A 26,753-nucleotide genomic window follows, 5' to 3' on the forward strand; every position below is an offset into this window, starting at 1 on the left:
GGCGTGGCTACAGCTTCCCCTACAATGTTCCATAGACAGGCTGGGAAGACAAAACCCCCCAAACATAGGTTGCATAATGCTTTAACACTAAACTTTCTTATTGCCAATGAAAAAGGACAAACAGCTGCAGAAAGACACTGGACTATGGAAAAAACTGCTGAACTGAATCAACCAGTATACCTCAAATATGTACTAACCTCAATATGGAAGCCTGGACATGTGTTACATTGGGGTAGTGGTTTTGCATTTGTTTCCGCAGGAGAAGAAAAACTTTGGATACCATAAAAGTTGATCAAGATTTGAGTTGAAAAGGAAAAACCTCTCGACAAGGAGAAATGACAGGGCGCCAGCAGAAGGCATCCTGTATAAGATAAGTCTTATAAAATATATGGATTTATGATAATTAAGACTGAGCTAACAGATGAGAAATGCTAGTCTTTGGCCAAGCAGCAATTGTACCTAATAAACGTCTCTGTATATTATTTGGGGCCCTAACTCGGTGGGCAGAACTCGGGTGGCTGGCGGAAAGTGCCCATGTGGCAGTAGGGCCCAGTTGGCTTTTGGTGGAAAGATTTATCATAACAGGTCCTAGTTGTCCAGGGGAAGAAAATGCAAGTGTTTTTGGGATCCTTTTTGACTTTATGTGGGCTTACAGTTAAGGGAGAACTGCCTTGAGTCCCTGAAGAGACTTTGGTCATACAAGCAGTGTTGGGACTGTTGAAGTGTATGAGGACTTTTAAAGGTAAACTGAATGCATTATGATGCAGCCATGAGTTTATGAGAGCCATGGAGTAGACTGTAGTAGCTTGAATGAGAAGGCTCCCATAGGATCAGGGATTTGAACACTTGGTTATCACTGCTTGGGGAGGTGGAACAGTCTCAATGGAAGAATTATATCACTGGGGATTGGGCAGTGACACCACATCCTAACAACTGTCTCAGCTTTGTGTTTATCCAACAGGCAATATCACTGTAGCCAAGGCAATGACAGTTGGAAATATATTTGGAAGAAACTAAGTAATTTTGTAAGATTCCCAGTAACTGAAAAATAACAAAATATATATCTAGTATTACTATAAAAAGAGAAATTGTAAAGATTGATCTTCAGAGTCTTTTTGATGTCATTTACAACTATAATAATTTTTATTCTATGTTATATAATATTTAATACTATAAAACTGAAATTTCATAAAGGTAATCAATTTGGATGTATAAATTACACTAATTATCACCCTTTCCTGGACAACACAGAACTCTAGAGTATTTTACACAAAATTACAAGTGTTTACATAAATTCTGTAGTACTAGTTTATAAAATACATCCTACACAATTGTACAGCCCTTCTTTAGCAAAAATATTTATCCATGGTTAAATATTACCTATTTATAAATAATTGCAAATTCTAAACAATATTTTATTTATTTAAATTATATAATATGGATCACTTACATTGTGACATCATTATGTAGAACATTCTTTCCTTATTGTAGATCCAACAACGGTCTTTAAATCCACATTTATTAATGCTCCAGTAAATGCAAGCCTGAGATGTTAACATGTCTAAAACCAGTGGTGTAGGGATGGATCCTATGAAACCATCAATGATTTTAGGTTCTTTAGAGAAACACTTTTGCCTAGAATTAGAATAATTTCTTCTTAAACACACACACACACACACACACACACACACACACACACACACACACAGTGCCCATGCCCCATAGGATCCTCTAAACACATTATTTTAAATTCTGTAATTGTCTTTTATGGATTGGCTTATTACCTCTGACAATCAATATCCTGAACCTTGCCTGCTTACAAATGCCAGTAGTTTGAGATGATTTTACAATTCTCTCTATGTTTTTGTTTATAGGGCATCTTAAAGCACTTGTTGAAGTTTCATGGAATATTTAGGATGACAACTTTAGAGCAAAAATCATTAAACCACATAAATTTGTGAATTTTGGTATCTTTAAAGATGCACAACTATGAGATTTTAATGAATGAAAATGACTTAATGTTTTCTGATGGCATTCTGATGTGTATTCTTCAATTATTCCTAGAGAATAGATTCCAAAATTGTCCAGTGGATGTGTGATACTGTTCATGGCACCAAACCATACACAGATACACAAACATGCACACAAACACATCACTTTCTGGTACAATGTGATGCTGTCAAATTAAAACACATTACCTGTTTGTGTCCTTTACTTTCATTTATCTTACAAACTGCTGAGATTTCAAAAGCTTCTATAATTCATAGCTTTGTATCCACCCCCTTTTTCTCTTCCCTTCCCTCTCATCAACATCTGCTTTAAAGTTTCATTTCCCACCCCCCATTCTTTCATCTCACATGAGTTTTATTATCCCGTCTTATCATACTTTTACTCAGATTGCCCATGTAACTTCTTCATGAAGACTTCCTTTTGTCTAAGGCTTCCCCTGGCTCTTCTTTCCATTGTTCCATCACTTCACACCCTGTCTTAACTCTTCCATTCCCTATATTCTTACTTTCTATTTTCATCTCACCTATATTTTGGTGTCTTTCTTCTCAAATGCATCCCATTAAGCGGTGGGACATTTCTAGTTTCCACAAGTACTTTAGGTTAACATGAAAATTATGGGAAGCTAGGATCCACATATTAGTGGGAACATTCAGAATTACATCTTAGGTCCTGAGTGATTAACTCAGTATAATTTCCTTCAGTTACATCCATTTTTCTGAAAGTTTCTCATTGTCACATTTTCTCTTTGGACAGATTGATATATCATTGTCCATTCATTAGCTGACTCCATTTCTAGTTGATAAGGTTATGAAATCATTGAGCATAAGTGTGCAAGTATCTTTGTAACAAGAAGTTCCTTTGGTTATATGCCAGGAGTTGGTGTATCATGGTCATGTGATAAGATTTATTTCAGAGTTTCAACAGAGTTTTCTTCATAGTACTGCTCCATGTATTATTAAATGAAAATCTCAATGTCAAACACAATTTTCTTCTCCTTTGGTTATTGGCTAGAGAGGGCTAAGAGGTACCTGAAACAATAGTCTACTGCCAGTGATCATAGCCCTACCATAACTTGATTATAAGACTCTGTTACTGAAGAAACCACATGCTTTGGTTACAGGACTCAGAGAAAACAACACTGAACTCCCAGATGGTTAGCATTCATAGTATTATAAGGCACTATGCAACCTGATGGAGGAGAGAAAACAGATCATACTTAGTATGAGACCCTGCTCCAGTACCAACCTACCAATCTGGTAGTGCCTAGTACAAAGTAACATGACATTTTGTAGGGTCAACCAACCACTCTCTTGATTGAATCTGAGTCTTCTTTGAAAGAGGGAATTCATGACTAGTGTTATAAATGTGGTCAAATACCATGACTGGGGGAAATATTTTTAAAAACTCATTACATTTCAGGACATTGAAAGCAAAAAGAAGTATGAAATTACTCTGATGTTTTGTATCATCTTTCAGAGTTACTTATATGAGATGATAAAAATACTACAGGCCCAAATGCATGGCTCCAGCAGATGAAATTTAATTGATGCATGCCTTTGTTTAACAGGATGGCTTTTATTAATTTCTCTTTGCATTTAACTGATATCTAAATTTTCAAAGCAATCTGCTTCTAATATATATATATATATATATATATATATATATATGTCAACTTGGTACATTGAAAATACATACCAGTAATTCTCCAAATTGTATAGCTTATACCCAGGCTCAGTGACTTTAAATTGTCAGGTGCACTTCTGAAAGCAAATAGCAATGATATTACTTATGGTGGCACATATTTTTTAATATATTTTATACATAATTTATTCTACAAATCTTCAGCTAGTTGACAAAAGTTCAATTTGACATATAGACATAGTGTAGATATTTCCATTTCCCATTTTTCATTCTCAATAGATCAGATGCACTTGAGCCTCTCCTTCTTGAAACAGCTGAGTTCCCTGATTCTCAATTTAACTTTGCTCAGGCTGTGAGGCACAGGATTGTTTAGACTCTGTTTCACATTTGTGAAGTCCACTCCACATTTTCCTAGTTTGCTATTTGCTATGGATTCTGCACTCCACACATTATGCCAGTAATGGTACCTTGTTTGAAGAAGAAAGGTGAAGTCAAGTCTTTGTCTTCAGGCTTCTTCCTCTTGGTTACTCAGGGTGAGTGGGTGCCACAGACAGGTGTCTTTACAGGTGTTTCAATCACACTCTCACTCCTTTGAGTGTGAGGTGGCTGAAACCACACCTTGCAATGGCATACCTTGCATCCAACCTACATTTACTGGCAACTTTAGTCAACCTTAATTAAACAGTACTAATTTCTGAGCGTTTTGTATTTTCTGTGCTACCCTCATATTCATTACTCAAAATTGTAATAAATGGCATCATTTTAAATAGGAGGTGCTCACCCACAATAATGTGAACAACTCTAATGAATCTAGCAAGGCACACACAGAAAGACATGTCTAAGGCCTGGCCTATTAGGGAAGAAGAACAGACTAAATGGTATAAAAAGCTAAAATTCATTATATTTTATATTTATATTTTATATTTATATTCATTATATTTTAGTATGAAAGAGTTGAATAATAAACAGGAAGATCTATGTATTTCTCATTGATTAGATAAAATGTTGAAGAAGAAAATGATGTACAGCTTTGTTATAAACCGTTTTCTTGTAAAGAACCTTAGCTATTTTTCCTTATATTAAATATTTAAACCCCTTACACAATGTACTATTTATAGAATTTGGCATTAACATTCAAGACTGGTATTTTCATAACTAATAGCTTTATATTTCAGATATTTTTAAATACTATTTTTCATTTATTTTACATACTGAGGACAGTTTCACCTCCTTTCTCTCTGCCCATTCCTTCCTCTCTAACTCCCATCTATCAAACCCCATCTACTTCTCTTTGTTCAGAAAGGAGCAGGCCTCTTATGGGAGTCAAGAAAGCATGGTTCACCAAGTTGAGGCAGGACCAAGCTCCTCCCCTACATCAAGGCTGGATGAGGCAGCCCAGCATGGGGAACAGGAGAAAGATGGCAAAGTATGTACAGTCATTGGTTTAGAAAATATAATTTTAAAATAATAAAGAAAATTCCTTAAAAGGGACAAAAGAAATTTTTTAAAAACCATTTAAAGGCAGAAAATACACAAATTCTGGCTTACTATATATATATATATATATATATATATATATATATATATTATGTGTTGTCTTTGAGTTGTTTGACTGCTGAGGAAAGAACAATAGCTGCTAAGATATATTTGATTATAAACACTTCTGGATTAAATCAACCTATATATTTTAAAAAGTGTCTTTATTTCAAAATGGAAGTCAAAAGATATGTTACTTTGGAAAAGTGTTTCTGCTTTTATTTTCACAGAAAATTTGAATTTCTTCAAAGTTAAGGATGATCAAGTTTGTTTGAGAAATAAGGAACTATAAGACATATTATTCATATTTTGCCTGCTCAAACATAAACCAAAAAATCTTTAACTGATTTGCACACACCACATATTCCACATTTTTAATATGTGTTACCTGGAAACGTTTATACATTTTCCAAACAAGGGGACCAGACAAAAAAGAAAAAGGATGGGCCAGATGATTAAGCATCCAGAAAATTTTCAAGGCTGCTGGGTGAGATGGGCCAGCCTCACAAACTGTCCCATTCAAGACCTAACAATTATTCTGATTTTCATCAAGGTTCTCCCAAAGACAATAGCGCCCACAAACAACAGGAAGTAGTCTACACGAAAACACCCACATTCCCCAAAATATTATCTATGGATGATTGTTATTGTTTAAAAGGGATTGGTTACAAGTTGTTATTGGTCATAGTCATAAAGAGTGAAAGCTAGACAATTGAGAGACCTCTTTCTAAAGGATGAAAGAGGTATATGATGTAGAAATGATGGGGAAAACTGGTAGAATATTAAGTCTACTTTAATCCAAAATAACTGTTAATCTCAAATTACTTTACATTGGTATGGTTCATTGATACAAATTTAAAATTTGTATTATATGTTGCTACTCTTGTTTAGGGTATTGTGCTCATTTAGATCATTTCGAATGGAACATATAATTAGGAAATACAGAATAATAGTTATTCTTCTATGATAGTCAAACTTAAAGTCATGTTAGGTCTGTCTTCATGGTCATACACAGATATATTTAGTTAGATATATTGTATTCAAAACCTTCAAAGAACTACAGAATATGGCATTTAATATATTTAGTATCATAAAGATTTATGACAGTGAGGCAGGTCTGCTCCTGGCACCACCAATTACTACAAAGACGATTATGGGCATCAAGAAAACTCCATATGGAGTTTGTTTTCTCTATGACAAAACCCTGCCATGTTGGCAAAGAAACTACCCTTGCCTCAATTGCTGACATTTACTGTCCAAACTGGAACATCAAGAAGCAAAAGAAAATCACTTCCAAACTTTGACAAGACAAGGTAAGACAGCCTTCAAAATTTCCTGATTCTTAGAAAAGCCAGTCAGATATACTACACCTGTGGGCCAAGGATGGTTGCCCAATATTGCAGAAGCTTGGGTGACTATCCAGACACTGAAATGTCCCTGTCATTAGTTAGGTGAACCCTTCTAGGATCTTAGACAGAGTGGAAGATTTAGTAAAAGCTTTCCTTAGTTAGGATAGAACGTGATTTAGGTGCACAACTTTAGATTCACAAAGATTGGGTAGATAATTGAGTATTTTCTCTAACTTTGTCAAATATAAATGGACTGTACATTATAACTGTAATTCTTTTTTATATTTTCTCCATTTTTTCTTTAAATTAGAAACAAGATTGTTTTACACGTCAATCCCAGTTCCCCCTCCCTCCCCTCCTTCCCTGCCCCCCACTAAGACCCTACATATCCCATACCATTTCTACTTCCCAGAAGAGTGAGGCCTTCCATGGGAGGGGGTCTTCATAGTCTCTCATATCCTTTGGGATAGGGCCTAGGTCCTGCCCAGCGTGTCTTAGCTGAGGGAGTATCCCTCTATGTGAAATGGGCTCCCAAAATCCATTCCTATGCTAGGCCTGTACAAGAGGCCCCATAGATTCCCGAGGCCTCCTCACTGACACATATTCATGGGGTCTGGATCTGTTCCAGGCTGGTTTCCCAGTAATTGGTCTAGGGGCCAAGTGCTCCCCCTTGTTCAGGTCAGCTGTTTCTGTGGGTTTCACCAGCATGATCTTGACCCATTTGCTCATCACTCTTCCTTCTCTGCAACTGGATTCCAGTTCAGTTCAGTTCAGTGTTTAACTATGGGTATGTGCTTTTACTTCCATAGCTGCTGGATGAACTTTAAGAACTGTTTTTGTTGTATATATTCTAATTATGTTAAAGTTAAGAACATCTTTAATTAGAAAAAAAGTGAGAAATGCTGTAGGATAATCCTTCTTTACAATGTGACTATATATTATTCCATGTGTTTTTTAAACCAACTCAGTTTTATTGATCTTTTGCATTGTTCTTTTTGCCACATTTTCATTAATTACAGCTCAGAACACATTTCTTGTTTTCTTTCTTTGCTATATTTGTCTCTTTCCTTCCATCTCCCATCTTTCCTTTTCTCTTTCTCTTTTCACTCTCTTTCTCTCCTTGGTGGTTGATTTTGTTTGTTTTGGACTCTCTTAAAATTCCCGTTAAAGCCAACCTTGAACTCTCAATCTGTCTATAACTGTCTTGTCTATGCTGGGATTAGAGGCATATAACAACACTCCTATTTATATGTTGCTGGAGATCAAGCCCATTGCCCTGACCAGGATGGTCTACACATTTCTGTCTCTACTTATACTCCACAGCTAATTAAGCTGATGCCAGAAATGTGCAATTTTTTATTTTGTTGGTGATATTTTATAGGATAGTTAGGATGAATATACTTGTTAACTTGAAAATATGAGCTTAAAATAATGCCTTTTCATTCTGTTCCTAGAATAAAAATGAATACTCAGTGAACTTAAGTATTCTGGAAGAATACATGGGTGACAATTGTTTGCTCATAGCTCAGTTTTTAACATAGAAGTACAGTTAAATACCCATGTCAATAAACAAGCTTTACACTCATCTCTATGGTGAAATTAAAATTTTTCCTGTTTATGGAAAACCCAAGTTTTCTATTAAGTTTATTTTGTTACTGGTGAATTGATACCAACATTTTCTATAATATTTAAAAGTAATATGTTAAACAAACTAAAAAATAAAATCCACATGATCATCTCCCTAGATGCTGAAAAAGCCTTTGACAAAAACCAATATTCCTTCATCATAAAGGTCTTGGAGAGATCAGGAATAACAGGAACATACCTAAACATGATAAAAGCAATATACAGCAAACAAGCAGCCAACATCAAGATAAATGAGGAGAAACTTGAGGCTATTCCCCTAAAATCAGGAAAAAGAGAAGGCTGTCTACTCCACATCTCTTCAATATTGTACTTGAAGTCCTAGCTAGAGTGATAAGACAACAAAAGGAGATCAATGGGCTGCAAATTGGAAATGAAGAAGTCAAACTTTCACTATTTGCAGATGATATAATAGTTTACATAAGTGACCCAAAAAACTCTACCAGGGAACTACTATGTAGACCTGATAAACACCTTCAGCAAAGTGGCAGAATACAATATTAACTCAGAAAAAATCAGTAGCCCTACTATATAGAGAAGATAAATGTGCTGAGACAGAAATCAGAGAAACATCACCCTTTACAATAACAACTAACAACATAACTTGCAGTAACACTAACCAAAAATGAGAAAGACCTGTATAGTAAGAACATTGAGTCTTTGAAGAAAGAAATTAAAGAAGATACCAGAAAATAGAAAGATGTCCCATGCTCTTGGATAGGTAGGATCAACATAGTAAAAATGGCAATCTTGCCAAAAGCAATCTACAGATTCAATGCAATCCCCATCAAAATCCCAACACGATTCTGCAAAGACCTTGTAAGAACAATTCTCAACTTCATATGGAAAAACAAAAAACCCAGAATAGTCAAAACCACCCTGTACAATAGAGATATTTCCAGAGGCATCACCATCCCTGACGTCAAGTTCCATTATAGAGTCATAGTCCTGAAAACAGCGTAGTATTGGCACAAAAATAGACAGATAGACAAATGGAATCAATTGCAAACCTTGATACTAACCCACACACCTATAAACACCTGATTTTTGACAAAGAAGCTAAATTTATACAATGGAAATAAGATAGCATCTTCAACAAATGGTGCTGGTATAACTGGATTCGGACGTGTAGAAGACTGCAGATTGATTCATATCTATATCCATGCACTAAACTTAAATCCAAATGGATCAAAGTCCTCAACATAAATTCAGCCACACTGAACCTCCTAGAAGAGAAGGTAGGTGAATAAATTGCTACAGGAGACAGCTTTCTGAACATAACACCAGTAGCTCAAACATTGAGATCGATAATGAATAAATGGGACCTCCTGAAACTGAGAAGCTTCTGTAAAGCCAAGGACACAGTCAGCAAGACAAAACACCAGCCCACAGAATGGGAAAGATATTAACCAACCCCACATCTGACAGAGGGCTGATCTCCAAAATATACAATAAACTCAAAAACTAACCACCAAAACACCAAACAAGGCAATTAAAAGATGGAATGCAGAACTTAATAGAGAATTCTCAACAGAGGAATCTGAAATGGCTGAAAGACACTTGAGAAAGTGCTCAACATCCTTAGCCATCAGGGAAATGCAACTCAAAAGCATGCTGAGATACTATCTTACTCCTGTCAGAATGGCTAAAATAAATACCCAAATGACAATTTTTGCTGGAGAGGATGTAGAGAGAGAGGAACTCTCCTCCATTGCTGGTGGGAGTGCAAACTTGTACAGCCACTTTGGAAAGCAGTATGGTGGTTTCTCAGGGAAATGGAAATCAGTCTACCTCAAGATCCAGCAATCCCTCTATTGGGCATATACCCAAAGAATACACACTCATACAATAAGGACACCTATACAAGTATGTTCATAGCAGTGTTGTATGCAATAGCCAGAACCTGGAAGCAACCTATATGTCCCTCAACTGGAGAATGGATAGGGAAAATGTAGTATATTTACACAATGGAGTACTACTTAGTGGAAAAATCAATGGAATCTTGAAATTTGCAGGAAAATGGATGGAACTAGAAGAAACCATCCTCAGTGAGGTAACACAATCACAAAAGATAAACATGGAATGTACTCACTCATTTTTGATTTTTAGACATAGAGCAAAGGATTACTAGTCTACAATCCATACTGCCAGAGGAGCTAGGAAACAAGGAGGAATCCAAGAGAAGATTCCATATTCCCTCAAAGTAGGGGATGGGGACAAGAACCCCTGACCAAAGTGGAGCCTGGGAGCAGGGAGAGGAAGGAAAGTCTTCATCCAGTTCCTGTTCAAAGCAGAAACAGACACCCATAGCTAAGCAATGAACCATACTACTGAAATACAGTTGTGGAGAGGGAGGAGGGTTGAGCAAAGGAGCTAAGACAGGGCTGGAGAGACCTGCAGAAACAGTGGACCTGACCTACTTATAGAATGAAGATTCTAGTCATAAAGCTGGGGAAACAGCATTGGGCCAAACCAAACCCTCTGAATGTGGGTGCCAGCTAGGAGCCCAAGACAGTCTATGGCTCCTCTGACAGTGGAGATAGTCTTTATCCCTAGAGTACAAATGGACTTTGGGGGCCCATTCCCTATGGAGAGATACTGTTGCAGCCCAGATACAGCAAGGAGGGTCTAGACCCTCCCCCAAACAATATGACAGACTTTGTAGGTCCTTGGTAGAGGGCCTCACTATCTGGACAGGATTCAGGGGATGTGTTGGGGTGGGCTGGGTGGAGAACATGGTAGGAGAAGGTGAGGAAATGGGGAGATGGATATGTAAATATGAGAAATTAAAAATAATTTAAAAATTTTAAAAAACAAAAAGAAAGTAAGATGTAAAATACCAAAACTATGTACACTTATTTTTAAATTAAATTGATAACAAATAGAGTATCTCTCTCTCTCTCTCTCTCTCTCTATATATATATATATATATATATATATATATATATATATATATATGTATATATACATATATATATATTATGCAAATAATAAACAAGTAAAAGAAAATATTATAGCTATACATGCATTTTAACATTGAAAATAGCTTATCTTTATATGTACAGCTGTAAAACACAGGAAGTCATTTCTTGTAATAATCTGAACTAATTCTAAATGTTTTGTATGAGGTAAATAAATAACAATTATGAAAATTATATACTTACTGGAGGATAGTCATGGTGACAGCTATACTAGGCAAATTGGAAAAAACCATTGAAGAAAAAGAAAAGGCAAAAAACAAAGGTAATTTGTGACACTTGTTACTGCATTTTCCAGGAATGGCATCAATAAAATCACCTTCAGTATCTGAAGTTGTCAATCCTTCTTTAATGCAAGAACAATTGTAGTATGTCTATGAATATTGAACATAAAAATACAGTGTTTCAGAAACAGGAGACAATAGCTTAATATGAAAATAAAAGTCAATATCCAAATGGAGACTGCACATTTGTGTTAATAGTTTTTAAGTTAGTGATATTAAAATATGATCATGACATTTTCTCCTTCACTTCCCCCTCAAAAAACTTTCATTTGTCCCCCTTTAAAATTCATTACTTTTTTCTTGAAGTAATTTGCTCAGTCTGTATAATATTCTTTGTCTGCAAGGTTTTGAGGTTGATCATTTTATATTGGATTAGGAGATAGTGGGCTTATCCCTGGAGAACATGATTCCCCTATTCTGAGCACTGAATAGACAGGGTCTCACTATGTAGCCTTGGCTGGCCTGCAACTCACAGAGGTCTGGTTGCCTGTGCTTCCAGATTACTGGGATTAAAGTTGTTTTAATTGCAATCACATCCATCTTAGACTACCTAGTTTTAATAAATATACTAATGTTAGACCTGCCATATGTCAGTTAGAAATGAAGTATTAGTTGTAAAATCTGAAATATTTTACATGTTCATCATATACTATGTATATGTGGTGACATATTGTTTAGGTTCTGTATTGTTTATGATCTAATAAAGCTTTCATAAAAGATCAGAATGCAAAGCTAGTCAGAGCCATAAAAGCTGGGCAGTGGTGGCACACACCTTTAATCCCAGGATTCAGAGGACAGAAGCCCTAGGCCAACTTGGGCTACATTCAAGTGAATCAGTCTAAAAATGTAACATAGCCCATGCCTTTAATCCAAGCACTAGAGAGTTTTCTAAAGAAGCAAAGGGTCTCATGTGAGATGCAGCTTCTGGTCCCAGGGAAGACAGGATCTCCACTTCAGCCATGGAAGAGGTAAGAGCTACTGGCTGGCTGCTTTGCTTCTCTGATCTTCAGCTTAAACTACAACACTTTTCTCTGGGTTTGTATTGTTCTTGCTACAATGTGTAGGTGTTTGTGGGTGTATAATTGCTTTAATTGAGGAAGAGTTATACCAATTTAAGAAATAATAGTTGTCTTATGTTAGTATTATCATATTATAGGATTATAAATTAAGAGCAAATAAAGGTATGTGATGAATAAAATTAAACTTTATCCATGATTTGAAATATGGGCAATAACCCAACTATAAAAGATTGTATAACCATGTTAATACTTTGTTTTGTGTATAATCATGGCAGAGTTGTGTTTTATTAAGCATAGTAGTCATTTTTTTCTGAGATCAACTGTTTTCAAGAATACACAGAACAGCAATTGTAATCCCAGTCCTGGGAGGAGAGAGAGAGAGAGAGAGAGAGAGAGAGAGAGAGAGAGAGAGAGAGACTCATGCTAGAAATACTTACACAGTGTTTGGAGTTTGTCTTAGTTAGGGTTTTATTACTGTGGAAAACCTGATGATCATTAGTCCATTAGAATCATAGAGAGTTGTGCCAGCATGCAGAAGGACATGGTGCTAGAGAAGAAGCTAAGAGTCCTACATCTTGACCCTTGGGCAGTGGAAGTAAACTGGGTACCACCCTGCAGTAGCTTGAGTATATGGGACCTCAAAGCCTGCTGCCCCACAGTGATACACTTTCTCCAACAAACTCATCTCACTCTAACAAGGCCACACATCCTAATACTGTAACTCCCTATGAACCTTAGGGACCAATTACATTCAAACCACCTAATATGAAGACATAATATAAGAATTTATTAGGCCACTTAAAATGCCCAGAGTTGCAAAACAATAATTTTAACAGAAAAAACAACAAATAAATACAATGCTAATAAGATTAAAGATGTCCTGGACCTGAGTGATTAAGAGTACAAAATCATATCAGTAGACACATTAAAAAACATAAATACACAAATACCCAAGCTAAAATTCTCATTCTGCCAAAGTTTTTTAAATGTCTGTGTGTTAAAAAACAGTTTAATTTAAGGAATATATTGTAAACAATGTAACAGAAATCTGTTTGCCATTTACAGAAAATTCTACTTGGAAGGCAAGCAATCATACAACACAAAGGAAAAGGTTTTATATAATACCTGTGTGGTTACTATGAAGTAAAATAACTAGGCAATACTGCAGGCAGTATTTGTAGAAATACTCTTCTACTTAGCAGAATCAGAGGATGCAGAAATGATGGAGAAATATGTGAGAAGAAATTTAAAGAACATATGGAAGAAAGTTACATGGTGATCTAGACATATGTTACAGATAAGAGAAGAATAGCAGTCAATTATGAAGCAGTGTTCCAGAAGATGATTATAAAGTTCAGTGACTAAGCACAGCAAGGAATAGGGCAGAAACGATGTGAAAGAATCAGGAAACAAAAGACCAGGATGCAGTCAGTGCCCAAGAGGCAAAGGAAGGTGGTTCTCTGTGATTTTGGAACTAGCTTGGTCTACAGAGCAAGCTTCAGGACAGCCATGGCTACATAGAGAAACCCTGTCTTGAAAAAACAAAACCAACAATAAAACCATTATGGGATGAGAGATTAAGTTGTTCAGAAATTGATAATTATAAACGTAGTTTTAGGAACTTCAGAATTTATTATTAGAAGCACTTTGGTTGCTGAGATTACTGAACTACCAAGGCAAGGATAAAAGCTGATATGTAATATAAAATAATCAAATATCATACAACAAAATCCAGTGATTATGGAATTCATTACTTAAGAGAAAATAATGAAAATAATCCTATAGTCCATTGTGTAAAAAGTAGATATGAAAGACTTTCCTGGAACCTCTGTATAATTAATGGAACCAAACAATAAAATCACAGAGAAAGTTTTACTAGGAGAAATGAAGGTCTTCAGCCAAGAAAAGCAACAGAATAAAACAAGAAAATAGCATGTGGATTTCACTCCTCTTTTTCTATCTTTCTGATATGCTCAAAGTACCCCTGTATAGGTCTCTAATATCATAGCATACATGTAAATAAGTATGCTGAACAGATCTGAAGGACCAAGATGCACTATAGTAATTGTCTACAAAGCACCAAAACTAAGTTGAGACTGAAATCATAAAGTTTTCACGTGGTGAGGTTCAAGAAATTATACTCCATAATGATTAAGAAATTTGAAGGACTTCTACAGACCCAATGGACTTGGGTGTCAGTGAGGAGGCCCCCGAAATCTATGTGGCCTCTGGTAGTAGATCAGTACTTATCCCTAGCATAGGAATGGACTTTGGGTGCACATTTCACATAGAGGGAAACTCTCTCAGCCTACATACATGGGGGAGGGCCTAGGCCCTATTCCAAAGGATAAGACAGACTCTGAAGATGCCCCCCATGGAAGGCATCCCCCCCTGGTGATCAGAAAGGGTATGGGATAAGTAGGGTGTTATTGGGGGGCAGGGGAGGAAGGGAGGGGTTGGGAACTGGGATTGACATGTAAAACAGTCTTGTTTCTAATACAAATAAAAAATGGAAGCCAGGCGTTGGTGGCACATGCCCTTAATCCCAGCACTCGGAAGGCAGAGGTAGGCAGATCTATAGTGAGAAATTACTAATATGGAGTCAGGTAGAAATATAAGGGTATTTAATAGGGAAAAGCCTTACTTACAGAGTGACCTAGCCAGCAAGCGTGGCAGCAGTCTGTACGCAAGCCCAAAAGAGAGACCGAAAGTGAAAACGCTGTCACCCTACATCACAAGCTTGTGAGGGCGTGGTCAGGCACACCTGTAGCCAGCCCCTAAGTAGGCATGGCTACAGCTTCCCCTACAATTCCCCTTTAAGTCTAAAAGAGGATTAAAACTTAACAGTTTAAAGTATCCAAAATTAACAATCATAAAGGTAAAATATAAGAAGATACAACAATCTGCTTATGTCACATCCTATCTATTTTAACTAAACCCTAAAGTCATCTGAAAGAGGTGTCCAAGCCTGAACACCTCCTTCCAATCCCAACCATAAACAATAGGAAGCTATTCCTAACTAGGTATATACACTATCCTAACTGACAACAATGGGGAAAGGGGGCATAGCATTCTCCAAGTTACTTCCTGCTGAAATGGGACAATAATAGTCATGTGGGGTCCTGTAGGAAGAAAATGTTAGTATCCAGTCCATGTTAGATGGGATTCACTTGATTGAAGATCTTGCTTGAAATCCTCAACTTGATTGAAATCAGTATCTGAAGGTTTGGCTGGAGTGTCAGTTGAAATGGAGCAAGTTGGATCCAGTGCAGTCGAGGAGGTATGGTAAGGGCAGACACTGGACCAATGAATGTAGATCGACCAGGGACATACAAGGAAACCCGTTAAGGCCGGGAAACCCCTAGGGGAACTCAAGAAGGCCCCCACATCGAGAAAGGTCGGGTCATTCCCAGTTGCAGTGGGAGACAATCTCTCACAGGACCAATAGATAGTTCTTTGCCTATTGTGAAAAATGATACTTCTCTAGATGGTAGTTTGAATAGTGATGAAGAATCAAGTGTGAATGGACAAAATGAGAAACGCATATTTTGGCAAGCTTCTATTAATGATGAAAGGCCTCAGTTGAAAGTGAAAATTAATAATAAAGTTATTTTTGGCTTAGTGGACACTGAGGCAGATGTAACTATTATTACTCAAAAGTCTTGGCCTCAGAAATGGCCTCTTAGAGAGGCAAATGTACAACTTTTAGGAATTGGAACTCTATCTAGAATTCCACAGAGTGTTAACTTGGTGGTTTGCATTGGACAGGAAGGACAGAAAGGGACACTGAAACCATACGTGGCAGATATAGCTATAAATCTCTAGGGTCGTGATCTCTTACAGCAATGGAATACTCAGATTAATATTCCTCCAGTGTCAGATACAAATTATGTACAATCTTTAGATAGTAGAAAAGATCTGGTAAGATGCTATGGAAACCGGTTACCAACCATCCATGCTGTACAGAAATTAGGTACAAATGATGGAACTTCAGAGTAGCCAAAGGCCCTGCCATTGAAGTGGCTTACAGATGAACCAGTTTGGGAAGGACAATGGCCTATGACTTCTGAGAAGCTAGAGGCTTTAGAAAAGTTAGTCGTTGGAATTTTCCTGTATTCGTCATCAAAAAGAAGTCAGGTGAGTGGAGAATGCTGACAGACCTGAGAGCCATAAATAAGGTAATTCAACCAATGGGCTCTCTGCAACCTGGAATGCCATTACCTTCCTTAATACCTAAAGGATGGCCTATTATAGTCATTGATCTAAAAGACTGTTTTTTCACAATACTGTTACAGGAAAATGATAGAGAAAAATTTGCATTTACTGTACCAACTCTTAATAATTCACAACCAGTTAGGAGATATCAGTGGAGAGTTTTGCCACAAGGAATGCTAAATAGTCATACTTTGTGTCAACACTTTGTACAGCATCCTTTGGAAATAATTCGTAAGAAATTTTCACAATCTCTTGTTTATCATTACATGGATGATATTCTTTTATCAGATTCTAATAAACTTTGGAATGTGTGTTTGAAATGGTGAAGGAAGTTCTGCCTCATTGGGGATTACAGATTGCCTCAGAAAAGATACAAAGAGGAGATTCTATTAACTATTTAGGTTATAAGATAGACTTACAGAGAATCAGACCTCAAAAGGTACAAATTAGGAGACATTGGTATCAAACTCTTAATTCTCTTCAGAAATTATTAGGGGAAATTTCTCAATTACAGACGATTATTGGTGTAGAAGGACATGACTTAAAGCATTTAAAAATGGCCCTTAAAGGTGATAAGGACCTAAACAGTCCTAGAATATTATCTGCTGAGGCAGAAAAAGAGTTACAATGGGTAGAAAACAGAATATTGGATGCACATGTAGATCAGATAAACCTTGATTTAGACTGTATTCTGGTTATCTTGCCATCCAGAGAATACCCTTCTGGAATTCTCATGCAGAGGGAAGACACTATATTGGAATGGATATTTCTGCCACATACACACCAATTCCATCAGAAAGGAGGATGGGCATCGAAGAAACTCATTATGGAGTTTGCTTTCAACATGGCAAGATTAGCCATTTGGGCAAGAAATTGCTCTTGCCTGGACTGTTTGTTGCAGTATAATCTGGACATGCAGGGCCCACAAGAAATTGACTGCTAAACTTACAAAACAAGATAGTACTGAAGGGTTCCTGTTGAAATGGAGAAGTGTGCCAGACACACAATGGCCTATGGGCTGAAGATGGATGCCCCACCGTTAGAGAGGAACTTTGGGTGACTGTCCAGGTAGTGAGATGTCTCTGTCAATTCTAGAGTTTATATATTTTCCTTCTGTGGTCTTTGATAGAGTTGAAGACAGATAGTTATGGTTATAGTTTTCTTCAGTTATTATATAAGATAAGTTACCCTTCTTTTTATTTAGACAGAAAAGAGGAGATGATGGGGAATGTACTACTGTGTATGTTTATCTTATTGATTATTGAATAAAATACTGTTTGGCCAATGAGACAGCAATTTAGATGGAACTAGGAGTCAAAGAGGATTCTGGGAAATGTAGTAGAGAAGTGCTGATCCAGGCAGGAAGTGACATAGCAAGGAGACTCATATTTAAGCGAAAGAGAAACAGGAAGGGCGCTCTTTTCCCCTTCCTCCTCCAGCGGCAGGATGTGATCCACCAGCCAGGAGGGAAACCAACAAGGTGTCTGATAAGATAAGTCTTATAAAATATATAGATTTATGATAATTAAGACTGAGCTAACAGATGAGGAATCCTAGTCATTGTTGAAGCAGCATTGTACCTAATACAAATTTCTGTGTATTCATTTGGCACTAACTCAGGCAGGCGGCTAGCATGAAGCTCACAAGTGGCCGTGGGGCTCAGGTGGCTTTTGGCAGAAAGATTTATCGTAACATGGATCTCTGAGTTTGAGGCCAGCCTAGTCTACAAGAGCTAGTTCCAGGACAGCCTCCAAAGCTACAGAGGAACCCTGTCTTGAAAAACCAAAAAAATAAAAATAAAAAAATAAAAAATAAATAAAATAAAAAATGGAAGAAAAAACAGAAAGAAATTTGGGAAGTCTGCATATTAACATCAGCTGAAAGAAATGGCTTTGTTGTTGTCAGTGAAAATTGATATTGAAATAATAGACAAAGTAGGTTCTGATGAGAAATTAGAAAAGGTTTGTTCAATAGAAGCACAAAGGTATGACAAATGAAGTAGGATGCATGTGAGTTTTTTGAGAAGGAATGAGTGAAAGGATTATAGGAGTAGCAAAATAGACCCTCAGGATGAATTTGAAAATTATCAGTAATATTAGACAGAGTATCAGTGACCCACTCTCTAAATACTCAGCAAGGAATGAGAGGAAATGTCTCAAGGCTGAACTTCCCAGAATGCAATTAGGAGGTGCAATAGAAGTGTACTTTGCTGAGAAAGTCTCACTGAGAGATATTTGGGAGATGAAGGGCAGAATGTGCCCTAAATAATCAGAGGAACAAGAAGGATATTTACCTAATAGAGTGAGGTGGTGGGAAGGGAACAAGCTGTCAAAAACAAAGCACTTCCCAGAGCAAAGTAGACATTAGAAGAAAAATTAAAGGAGTAGTGTTTGGATGAAAAATACTTTGTTTATAGAGGGTAGTGTAGAAAGCTTCATTGTGGGAGGGATGTTTGGAAAATGAAATCAATTGATGTGATACACAAGTCATAAATATATGGGGATGAAGATGAGGAATGATTTATTAGGCTAGACCTCATCTTCTCTTTGTTTGGTTCTATTTTTAATGTCATATTAATATTATTATTAATAATTATTATATACTTGCTTGTATTCTAATAATAGAATAGAGAGAAAGAAATGTTGTGGATTTTAGTGGGTATGGAAGTGGGATGATAGAGGGATTCCTCTGTACATATGTTTCTCTTATTGTTTGATGAATAAAACACTGTTGATCAGTAGGGTAGCAAGATAAGCAGGATTAGGAGACAAGGAGGATTCTGGGAAGTATAGTAAGGGAAAACACCATATGATCCAGGGAGGAGAGGATGCATGAATCTGGTGTTCTCAGTAAGATAGTACTAAGTAGAAATGCATATATTAGTAGTTATGGGTTAGTACTTAAGACAGAGCTAGACAATAGGAAGCCTTAGACATTGGCCAACAGATTTATAACTAAAAGAGTCTAAGTGTTTTATTTGGGGCTGAGGCAACACTAGGACCAGGCTGGCAGGAAGAGTTATTCTAAAATAATGGCATAAAACCTTCAATAACAATCTGACAAAAACTTATAAAGGGATTTTAGAAACAAAAGAATAGAAACAAGCTCAGCTTCCTGGTAGCAGCATTTTGTAGAATGAACTCTGTTTGCCAGGCATTCTCCAAGACAAGCACAGGCTTGTGTGCGATTCCTTTCAAGGTACCTTTCTGGAAAAAAAAGAGTAGCAGTCTGATTTGCATAAGTGGCAATAAAAATAAAACAGCTCTTTTACCAAACAAGTGGTGTTAGTAAGATGATAAGACTCATGTGGGTAGAAAAAGATAAAGATTTACAATAAAGAAAAATATACATAGTCTTGGGAAAGAAAAGAAAAAGGATAAGTGATTTAAAAAGGAATAGAGTAGCTAGGTGTGGTGGCACATGCCTGTAATCCCAGCTCTCAGCAGGCAGTGGCAAACAAATCTCTTCGATTTCAATGCCAGCCTGGTGTACAGAGTAAAATCCAGGACAGAAAAAATGTTCACAGAGAAACATTGTCTTATAACAGGAAAAAAACAAAATTAGAAGAAATAGAGTAATAATAATAAATAAATAATATGCTACATAAAGATGGAAAATACACAGAGAGCCTGGATTCAGTATGTTATTATGTTATCTTTAATTTTTTTAATTGTTGAGAAAGGGACTTAATTATAAATGCTACTAACTTATTAATCTAACTTATGTATTTTAAAAATGCTTTGACTTCAAAATTTAAGTCTAAAGACAGTTTACTTTGAAAAACAGATTCTTCTTTTGTCTCCACATAAGATGAAAATGTGTGGATTCCTTCCAGACTAATAATTTATGATGAAACAAGACCCTGAAACAGTGACCCAGATGATCCATAACACAAAACAGCTGAGACAATGCAGCCTTACAGACTACCACAGCCCAGATTTGGCCATGTTTCTCTTTTCTCAAGCTCCCCATGGTATAAACAGCACCTCCAACCAGCAGGAAGTGGTTTAGAGAGAACCACACCCACATTCCCAAATATTGTTTATATATGTTTGTTTTCATTTAAATGAGGTTGATTATCAATGGTTAAAGATAACAGCCAATCTCTTTTTTAAAGGAAAAATTGGATTATGAGTACTTTCTATTGGAATGAATCTTCATTTATTGATACAAATTTAAGGTAAATTTTGTGATATGTATATTTGTCCTCTTGTTTAGGTATTATGTATACATATCTCATTTTAAAATGTAGTGTGTAATTATGTACAGATTATAGATAATTACCTATAATAGTCAAAACTTATAGTTAGGTTAACTAAGATTTCTAGATATATAGAGATATATTTCGATTGGATAGGCATCCGTCAAACCTTTCAAAGACCTACAGAATATGGCATTTAAAACGGTTTGGGGTTTTTCCTAACAGTGAGACACAAATGCTCCTGGCAACACCACCTGCTTCAGAAGGGAAGATGGACATCAAAGAAACTTGTTATGGAGTTTGCTTCCAATATGGCACAACTAGCCATTTGGGCAAGAAACTGCTCTTGTCTGGACTGTTTGACTTTATGCTGTATAAAATGGGCATGGAGGACCCACAGGAAAGTGACTGCTTAAACGAGGTAGATGTTGTTACAGGGTTCCTGCTTCATGGAAGAGTCTGCCACACATTCTACAGGACACAGAGAAAAGTGACCAACAAACTGCCAATACAAGGCAGACAGTTGAAAGTTTCCTACTTTACTGAGGAGTCTACCAGACATACTATGTTCTCTGGACCAAAGATGGAACATTACAGAAGAACTCTGGGTGACTGATCAGGTAGCAAGTTGTCTCTGTCAATTCTAGAGTTTATATATTATCCTTCTGTGGTCTTTGATGGGGTTGAAGACAGTAGTCATGGTTATAAATTTTTTAGTTATGATAAAAAATAAGTACCATATAAGACTTTAGACTCATAAAGATAGGGTAGAAAAATATTTTCTTTAAATCTTGCTAAAAGTTATTAAGCTAAAAGTTGTAATTACACTTCTTAATTAATATATGTTTTGATATATATATACATATATATATATATATATATATATATATATATATATATTTGAAAGTGTTAAAATAAAAACTTTCTTTTTATTTCTACAGAAAAGAGAAGATGATGGAGGAAGTCTTCTGTACATATGTTCCTATTATTGGTTGATGAATTTTAAATGTTATCGTCACATTGGGGAGGATCTTATATGGAATGTAAATGGGGATAATACTTAGAATAAATTATATGAAGAAAATGTATTTTCAAGTAAAACAATTATTAAAAATAAGTGTAGGAGTGCTTACAAAAATAAAATGTATGAGCAAATATTGGCAGATGGCTGCCTTAGTACAGGGCTTGTCTTTCACCAAGAACTGAATTTGAGTACCCTGGAAAAATGAATCTATAAACCTAGTTCCTGGCTGGAAAGGTGAGAAGGATGTATTGAAATGAATAAAATCAAAAATGCAAAGGAAAATGTAACAAAAGACAAGGAAACCCTGAGAATCATAAGGACGTAATTTAAAAACCTGTGTCCCACCAAATTGGAAATCCTGAAAAAAATGGATGACTTTAATGATAGGTACCACTTACAAAAGTTAAATCAAGATCAAATGAAAGGTATAAATTGACCTGTAACCACTAGTGAAATAGAAGAAGATATTAAAATTATCCAAGGGAAAAACACAGGGCCAGGCAGGCAAACTCACTTATCCCTTTCTCCTTCCAGATTGCAATAAGATGAATACTCCATATTAGTTATGTTGCACAGATTGAAAACTAATGCAGCAAGCCACAAGGGATGAAGACTTTGAAAGCATGAGCAAAAATAAATCTTCCTTCAAATTGTTTCTCTCTGGTATTTGTCACAGTACAGAAAATCTCAAACCATGTCCTGTAAGTGAACATTTCTTTCCAGCATGCTTCTGTAGCCCCTTCAGGCCCAAACGAGCACACAGAGACATTATTAACTTTTAAAATGTTGGCTGATGGCTATGTCTTCTTTTGTCTAGATCTGTCTTAATTATTAAGCCATTTCTATAAATCTATGTATTTCCACGTGGTCTTGGCTAACTGGAGAATCCCTAGACCCGTAACTCCTTTGGCAGCTGCATGGCATCCCTTTCTAGTGCCTCTCTGTCTCTCCAGCATTCTCCTTGTCTGCTCACCACAGCTAACTTTCCTGCCTGGCTATAGGCCAAAAAGTGTTTTGTTCATCAAACAATGAGAGAAACATATGTACAAAAGAACATACCACATTATCCCATCTTTTCTGTCTAAAGAAAAAAGGGGTTTTAACTTTAACATACTAAAATTATATAAAACAAAACAACTATCAAGCAATGACTATACTTAACAATATTAAGTCAACTAACTTTTGGCAAAATTTTTAGAAAATCTCCTATGGTCTATTCTATCTTTCTGAGTCTAGAGCTGTATATGTAACTTATCTGTTATCATAACTAAGGACAACAGAACCATAAATATTTCTCTTCAACTACATCAAAGACAACAGGATAATATATAAACTCTAGAATTGACAGAGACATCTCACTACTAGGACAGTTACACAAGTTCCTGGGTAATGTTGGAGCATCCATCTATAGCCCATAGGCCACAGTGTATCTGTCAGACTTATATGGAAGCAGGAAATTTTTTATACTTTGTTTAAATTGGAAACAATCATAATTTACATATCAATCCCAAGTCCCTCTCCCTCCCATCTTCCCATTAACTCCACAGGGAGGATGAGGCCTATCATGAGGGATCATCAAAATCTGTCAAGTTATTTGGGGCAGGACCTAGGCCCTCCTCTGTGTATCTAGGCTAAGAGAGTATCCCTCCATGGGAAATGGGCTCCTGATGTCTAGAACTAGAAACATCCTGGTTCTACTGTCAGAGACCCCAAGACTGTCCAGTACTCCTAGCTGACACCCACATTCAGGGGGCCTGGTTTTCTCCTAAGTTGGTTCCCCAGCTGTCAGACTGGGGTCCAGGAGTTCCCAATTGCTCAGGTCAGCTGTTTCTCTGGGATTTCCAAGCATAGTCTTAACCCCTTTGTTTGTCACTCCTCCCTCTCTGAAACTGGATTCCAGGAATTTGGCTCAGTGTTTAGCTGTGGACTTCTGCCTCTGCTTCTATAAGCTACTGGATGAAGGCTCTAGGATAGTATTTAAGGTAGTCATCATGGTCATTATAGGGGAAGTGCATTTCAGGTAATATCTATATAATTGCTTAGATTCCTAGTTGGGGGTCAAACTTGTGGATTTCTGTACAATTTCCTAGCACCAGATTTTTCTTTAAACCTATAGTGGATCCATGTATTGATGTGTTTCTTTTCTTAATCTCCTCTATTCATCTCCCCACTAAAAAATAAGATTGTTTTTAATTTAAATAAAATTAATAAAATAAAAAAGAACTTCTACAAATAATAAACATGTATGAAAGAAATCCCAGTGTAATCACCAAATAACAAAGGGTGATTAAGTCCAACCTGATTATCTTTCACCACCCAGGGAATCCTCCAGTATGGGGAATTGCCTAAAAAGCCCCATGAGCTCCCAAAGAACTCAGGCTATTTCTAAGGCAATAGAAAGACAAACACAAATCCAACTATACTTGCTGTGATCTACATTGCTGATTTGCCTCCCCGTTCTCTGAGATAGAACCAATTCCCCACATTTCTTAGTGGCCACGATTGTGTGACCACGTAGATGACGGATACAGAAGAAAATCTAATATTACCATTCAGCTAAAGGAGCATAGTCAAAATCGACTTCTAATGACAATCCTATATACACACCAGTGTCTTGCTCAGCCATTACCACAGAAGCTTTTGTCCCCAGAAGATGGGAGCAAACACAGAGAGCCATGTCTATGCAGAGAGTGAGGGCCTTTGGAATACTCACTCCTAAATGGGGTATCTATACCAAGTCCCTCCACTTATATCCCAGGGAACTCTGCAGAAGAGGAAACAGAAAGATTTTAAGAGTAAGAGGGGAGGGAGTGCACCATGGAGGCAACGTTTTCTATACACAACAGAAGTGGTGCACAAATGAACACACAGAAACAGTAACAGCATGCAGAGGACTGGGCCAGACAGGTTCACCCGCTCTTCAGGGGAAAGTAGAAATGTACCATCACACTAAACCCAGAAGTTATCTCCAACTGAAAACTACTTGTAAAGGTAAAATGTTTTGTTTTGTAAAAGTCTCTCACTGGGCATTCAAAGTAGTCTCAATGGAAGACCTCACACCTATCAATATCTGGCCAACACAAAGCAAACCAACCGGTATTTTTTGAGAGTTTTTATTTTGTTTTGTTGTTATTACTGTTTTTGTCTTATAATACTTTTCAGAATCTATATATGTCATTATCTATTTTTTTTACCCACACATCTTTTGCTTATATAATATGGTTTTCAATTTAGTATTTCTGGGATTTCTGTATGTGTGAATGAATGTCTTTCAGCATCTATATATGTTTCTTATGATTTTTCTTTGGGCATATTTCTTCACCGTTTGATTTGTTCCATTCTGGTTTTCTTGTTTTTATTGTATCTTCCCATTATTACTATTATTGAATGCCTGCTTGTTTTCTAAACATAAGAGAATGAAAGGTTGCATATTTCATTGGGTATGGAATTGGCAAGGATCTAGTAGGAATTGAAGGGGGGAACCATAATCAAATATGCCATGTGAACAAAACTATTTTCAATTGAAAACCATTAAATATGAAAGTATAGGTGTGTCTACAAAATAATCATATATGTAAATAGACAGAAATTAGGAGATGGCTTCTAAAATATAGTCCTTGCAATACAACAAGAGGAACCTTACACCCATGGGAAAACTAGATCTAAAATCCTAGTTATATAAGGTGGATCCTGGAGAAAACTGGCCATCCAGCCTAAACAAATTCATGAGATCCAGATCCAATAAAACACCCTCTCTCAATCAAAAGTTAAGACAGAGAACAGCTGATGGAGAGATTTGTCACCAGCTTCTAGCTTACACACACACACACACACACACACACACACACACACACACACACACACACACACACACGGCACTAAACTAACTGAATAAATAAGATGTATGTAAAAATGTGTTCAAAGTTGTAACAAATAGTTTAAGGATATTTCTAATGAAGGATACCCTGAGGGCTCCTTACTGTTTCTGGAAACATTTGCTAATGTTTGGGCCACCCAAGAGCAAAATCATAATTCATTTTAAAGGATCCATTACAGTTTACATGCCAAAAATGATATTGTAAATGAGATATACACCAATAGCTTCCTACTTCTACTGTATCTCACTCATCTGGTTCCTCTATAAGTTGCTTTCTGTTTGTAGGACTTACCTTATTAATTTCTTATGTAGGATTATGTTACAAATTGAAATGTGAAATAAAATCCATTTAACTGTCATATACTATCCTATCTGTGCTAGCTGGTTTTATGTCTCAACTTGACACAAGCTAGAGTCATCAGAGAGGAAGGAGCTTAGCTGAGGAAATGCCTCCATGAGAACCAGCTGTAAGGCATTTTCTCAAGTAGTGATCAAAGGGGAAGGGCCCAGTCCATTGTGAGTGGTGCCGTGCCTGGACAGTTGGTCCTGGCTTATATAAGAAGATTGCCTGAGCAAGTCACGGAAACAAGCCAGTAAGCAGCTCCCCTGTATGGCTTCTGCATCAGCTCCTGCCTCCAGGATTCTGCCCTGATTGAGTTCCTGTCCTGATTCCCTTAAGTGATAAAAAGCAATGCTGAAGTGTAAGCCTAATAAACCCTTCCTTACCAACTTGTATTTTAGTCATGGTGTTTCGTGGCAGCAATAGAAAAACTAAGGTACCTGAGACATTTTTTTTGCTTTGCTTTTCATTTGCTTTTCTGTTAGAGTATGAACTGCCACTGAAAGCCATCATTGTCCTTTGGCAACTAAGAGATTCCTAGTGCTTTGGATGAGCTGTAAACTAGCTTGTCCACTGATAATGCAACTGGGGTGTCTGTTGAGCCAGAAGAAGCTGCTTACAGAAGTTCTCAGCCT

At 36.7% G+C, this 26,753-nt stretch overlaps 1 protein-coding gene and 1 long non-coding RNA gene across 2 annotated transcripts in view; one reads left to right on the forward strand and one right to left on the reverse strand.

Annotated features, from left to right (window-relative positions):
* Positions 1 to 1,442: 1,442 nt before the first annotated feature.
* Positions 1,443 to 26,753, reverse strand: part of LOC100771790 (solute carrier organic anion transporter family member 6A1) — a 63,455-nt gene continuing 38,144 nt past the window's right edge. Inside the window, exons 9-11 of the mRNA XM_035438856.1 lie at positions 11,345 to 11,532; positions 3,706 to 3,770; positions 1,443 to 1,588 (exon numbers count right to left, since the gene is read on the reverse strand). Coding sequence (XP_035294747.1) covers positions 1,443 to 1,588; positions 3,706 to 3,770; positions 11,345 to 11,532 — 399 coding nt within the window. The remainder of the gene's footprint in view (positions 1,589 to 3,705; positions 3,771 to 11,344; positions 11,533 to 26,753) is intronic.
* Positions 20,984 to 21,965, forward strand: LOC118238435. Its single transcript, XR_004768760.1, has 2 exons — positions 20,984 to 21,497; positions 21,819 to 21,965. It is a non-coding gene; the product is annotated as an uncharacterized LOC118238435 (long non-coding RNA).

Source organism: Cricetulus griseus, chromosome 2 (genome assembly GCF_003668045.3).
Source record: "Cricetulus griseus strain 17A/GY chromosome 2, alternate assembly CriGri-PICRH-1.0, whole genome shotgun sequence".
NCBI classification, from domain to species: Eukaryota; Metazoa; Chordata; class Mammalia; order Rodentia; family Cricetidae; genus Cricetulus; species Cricetulus griseus.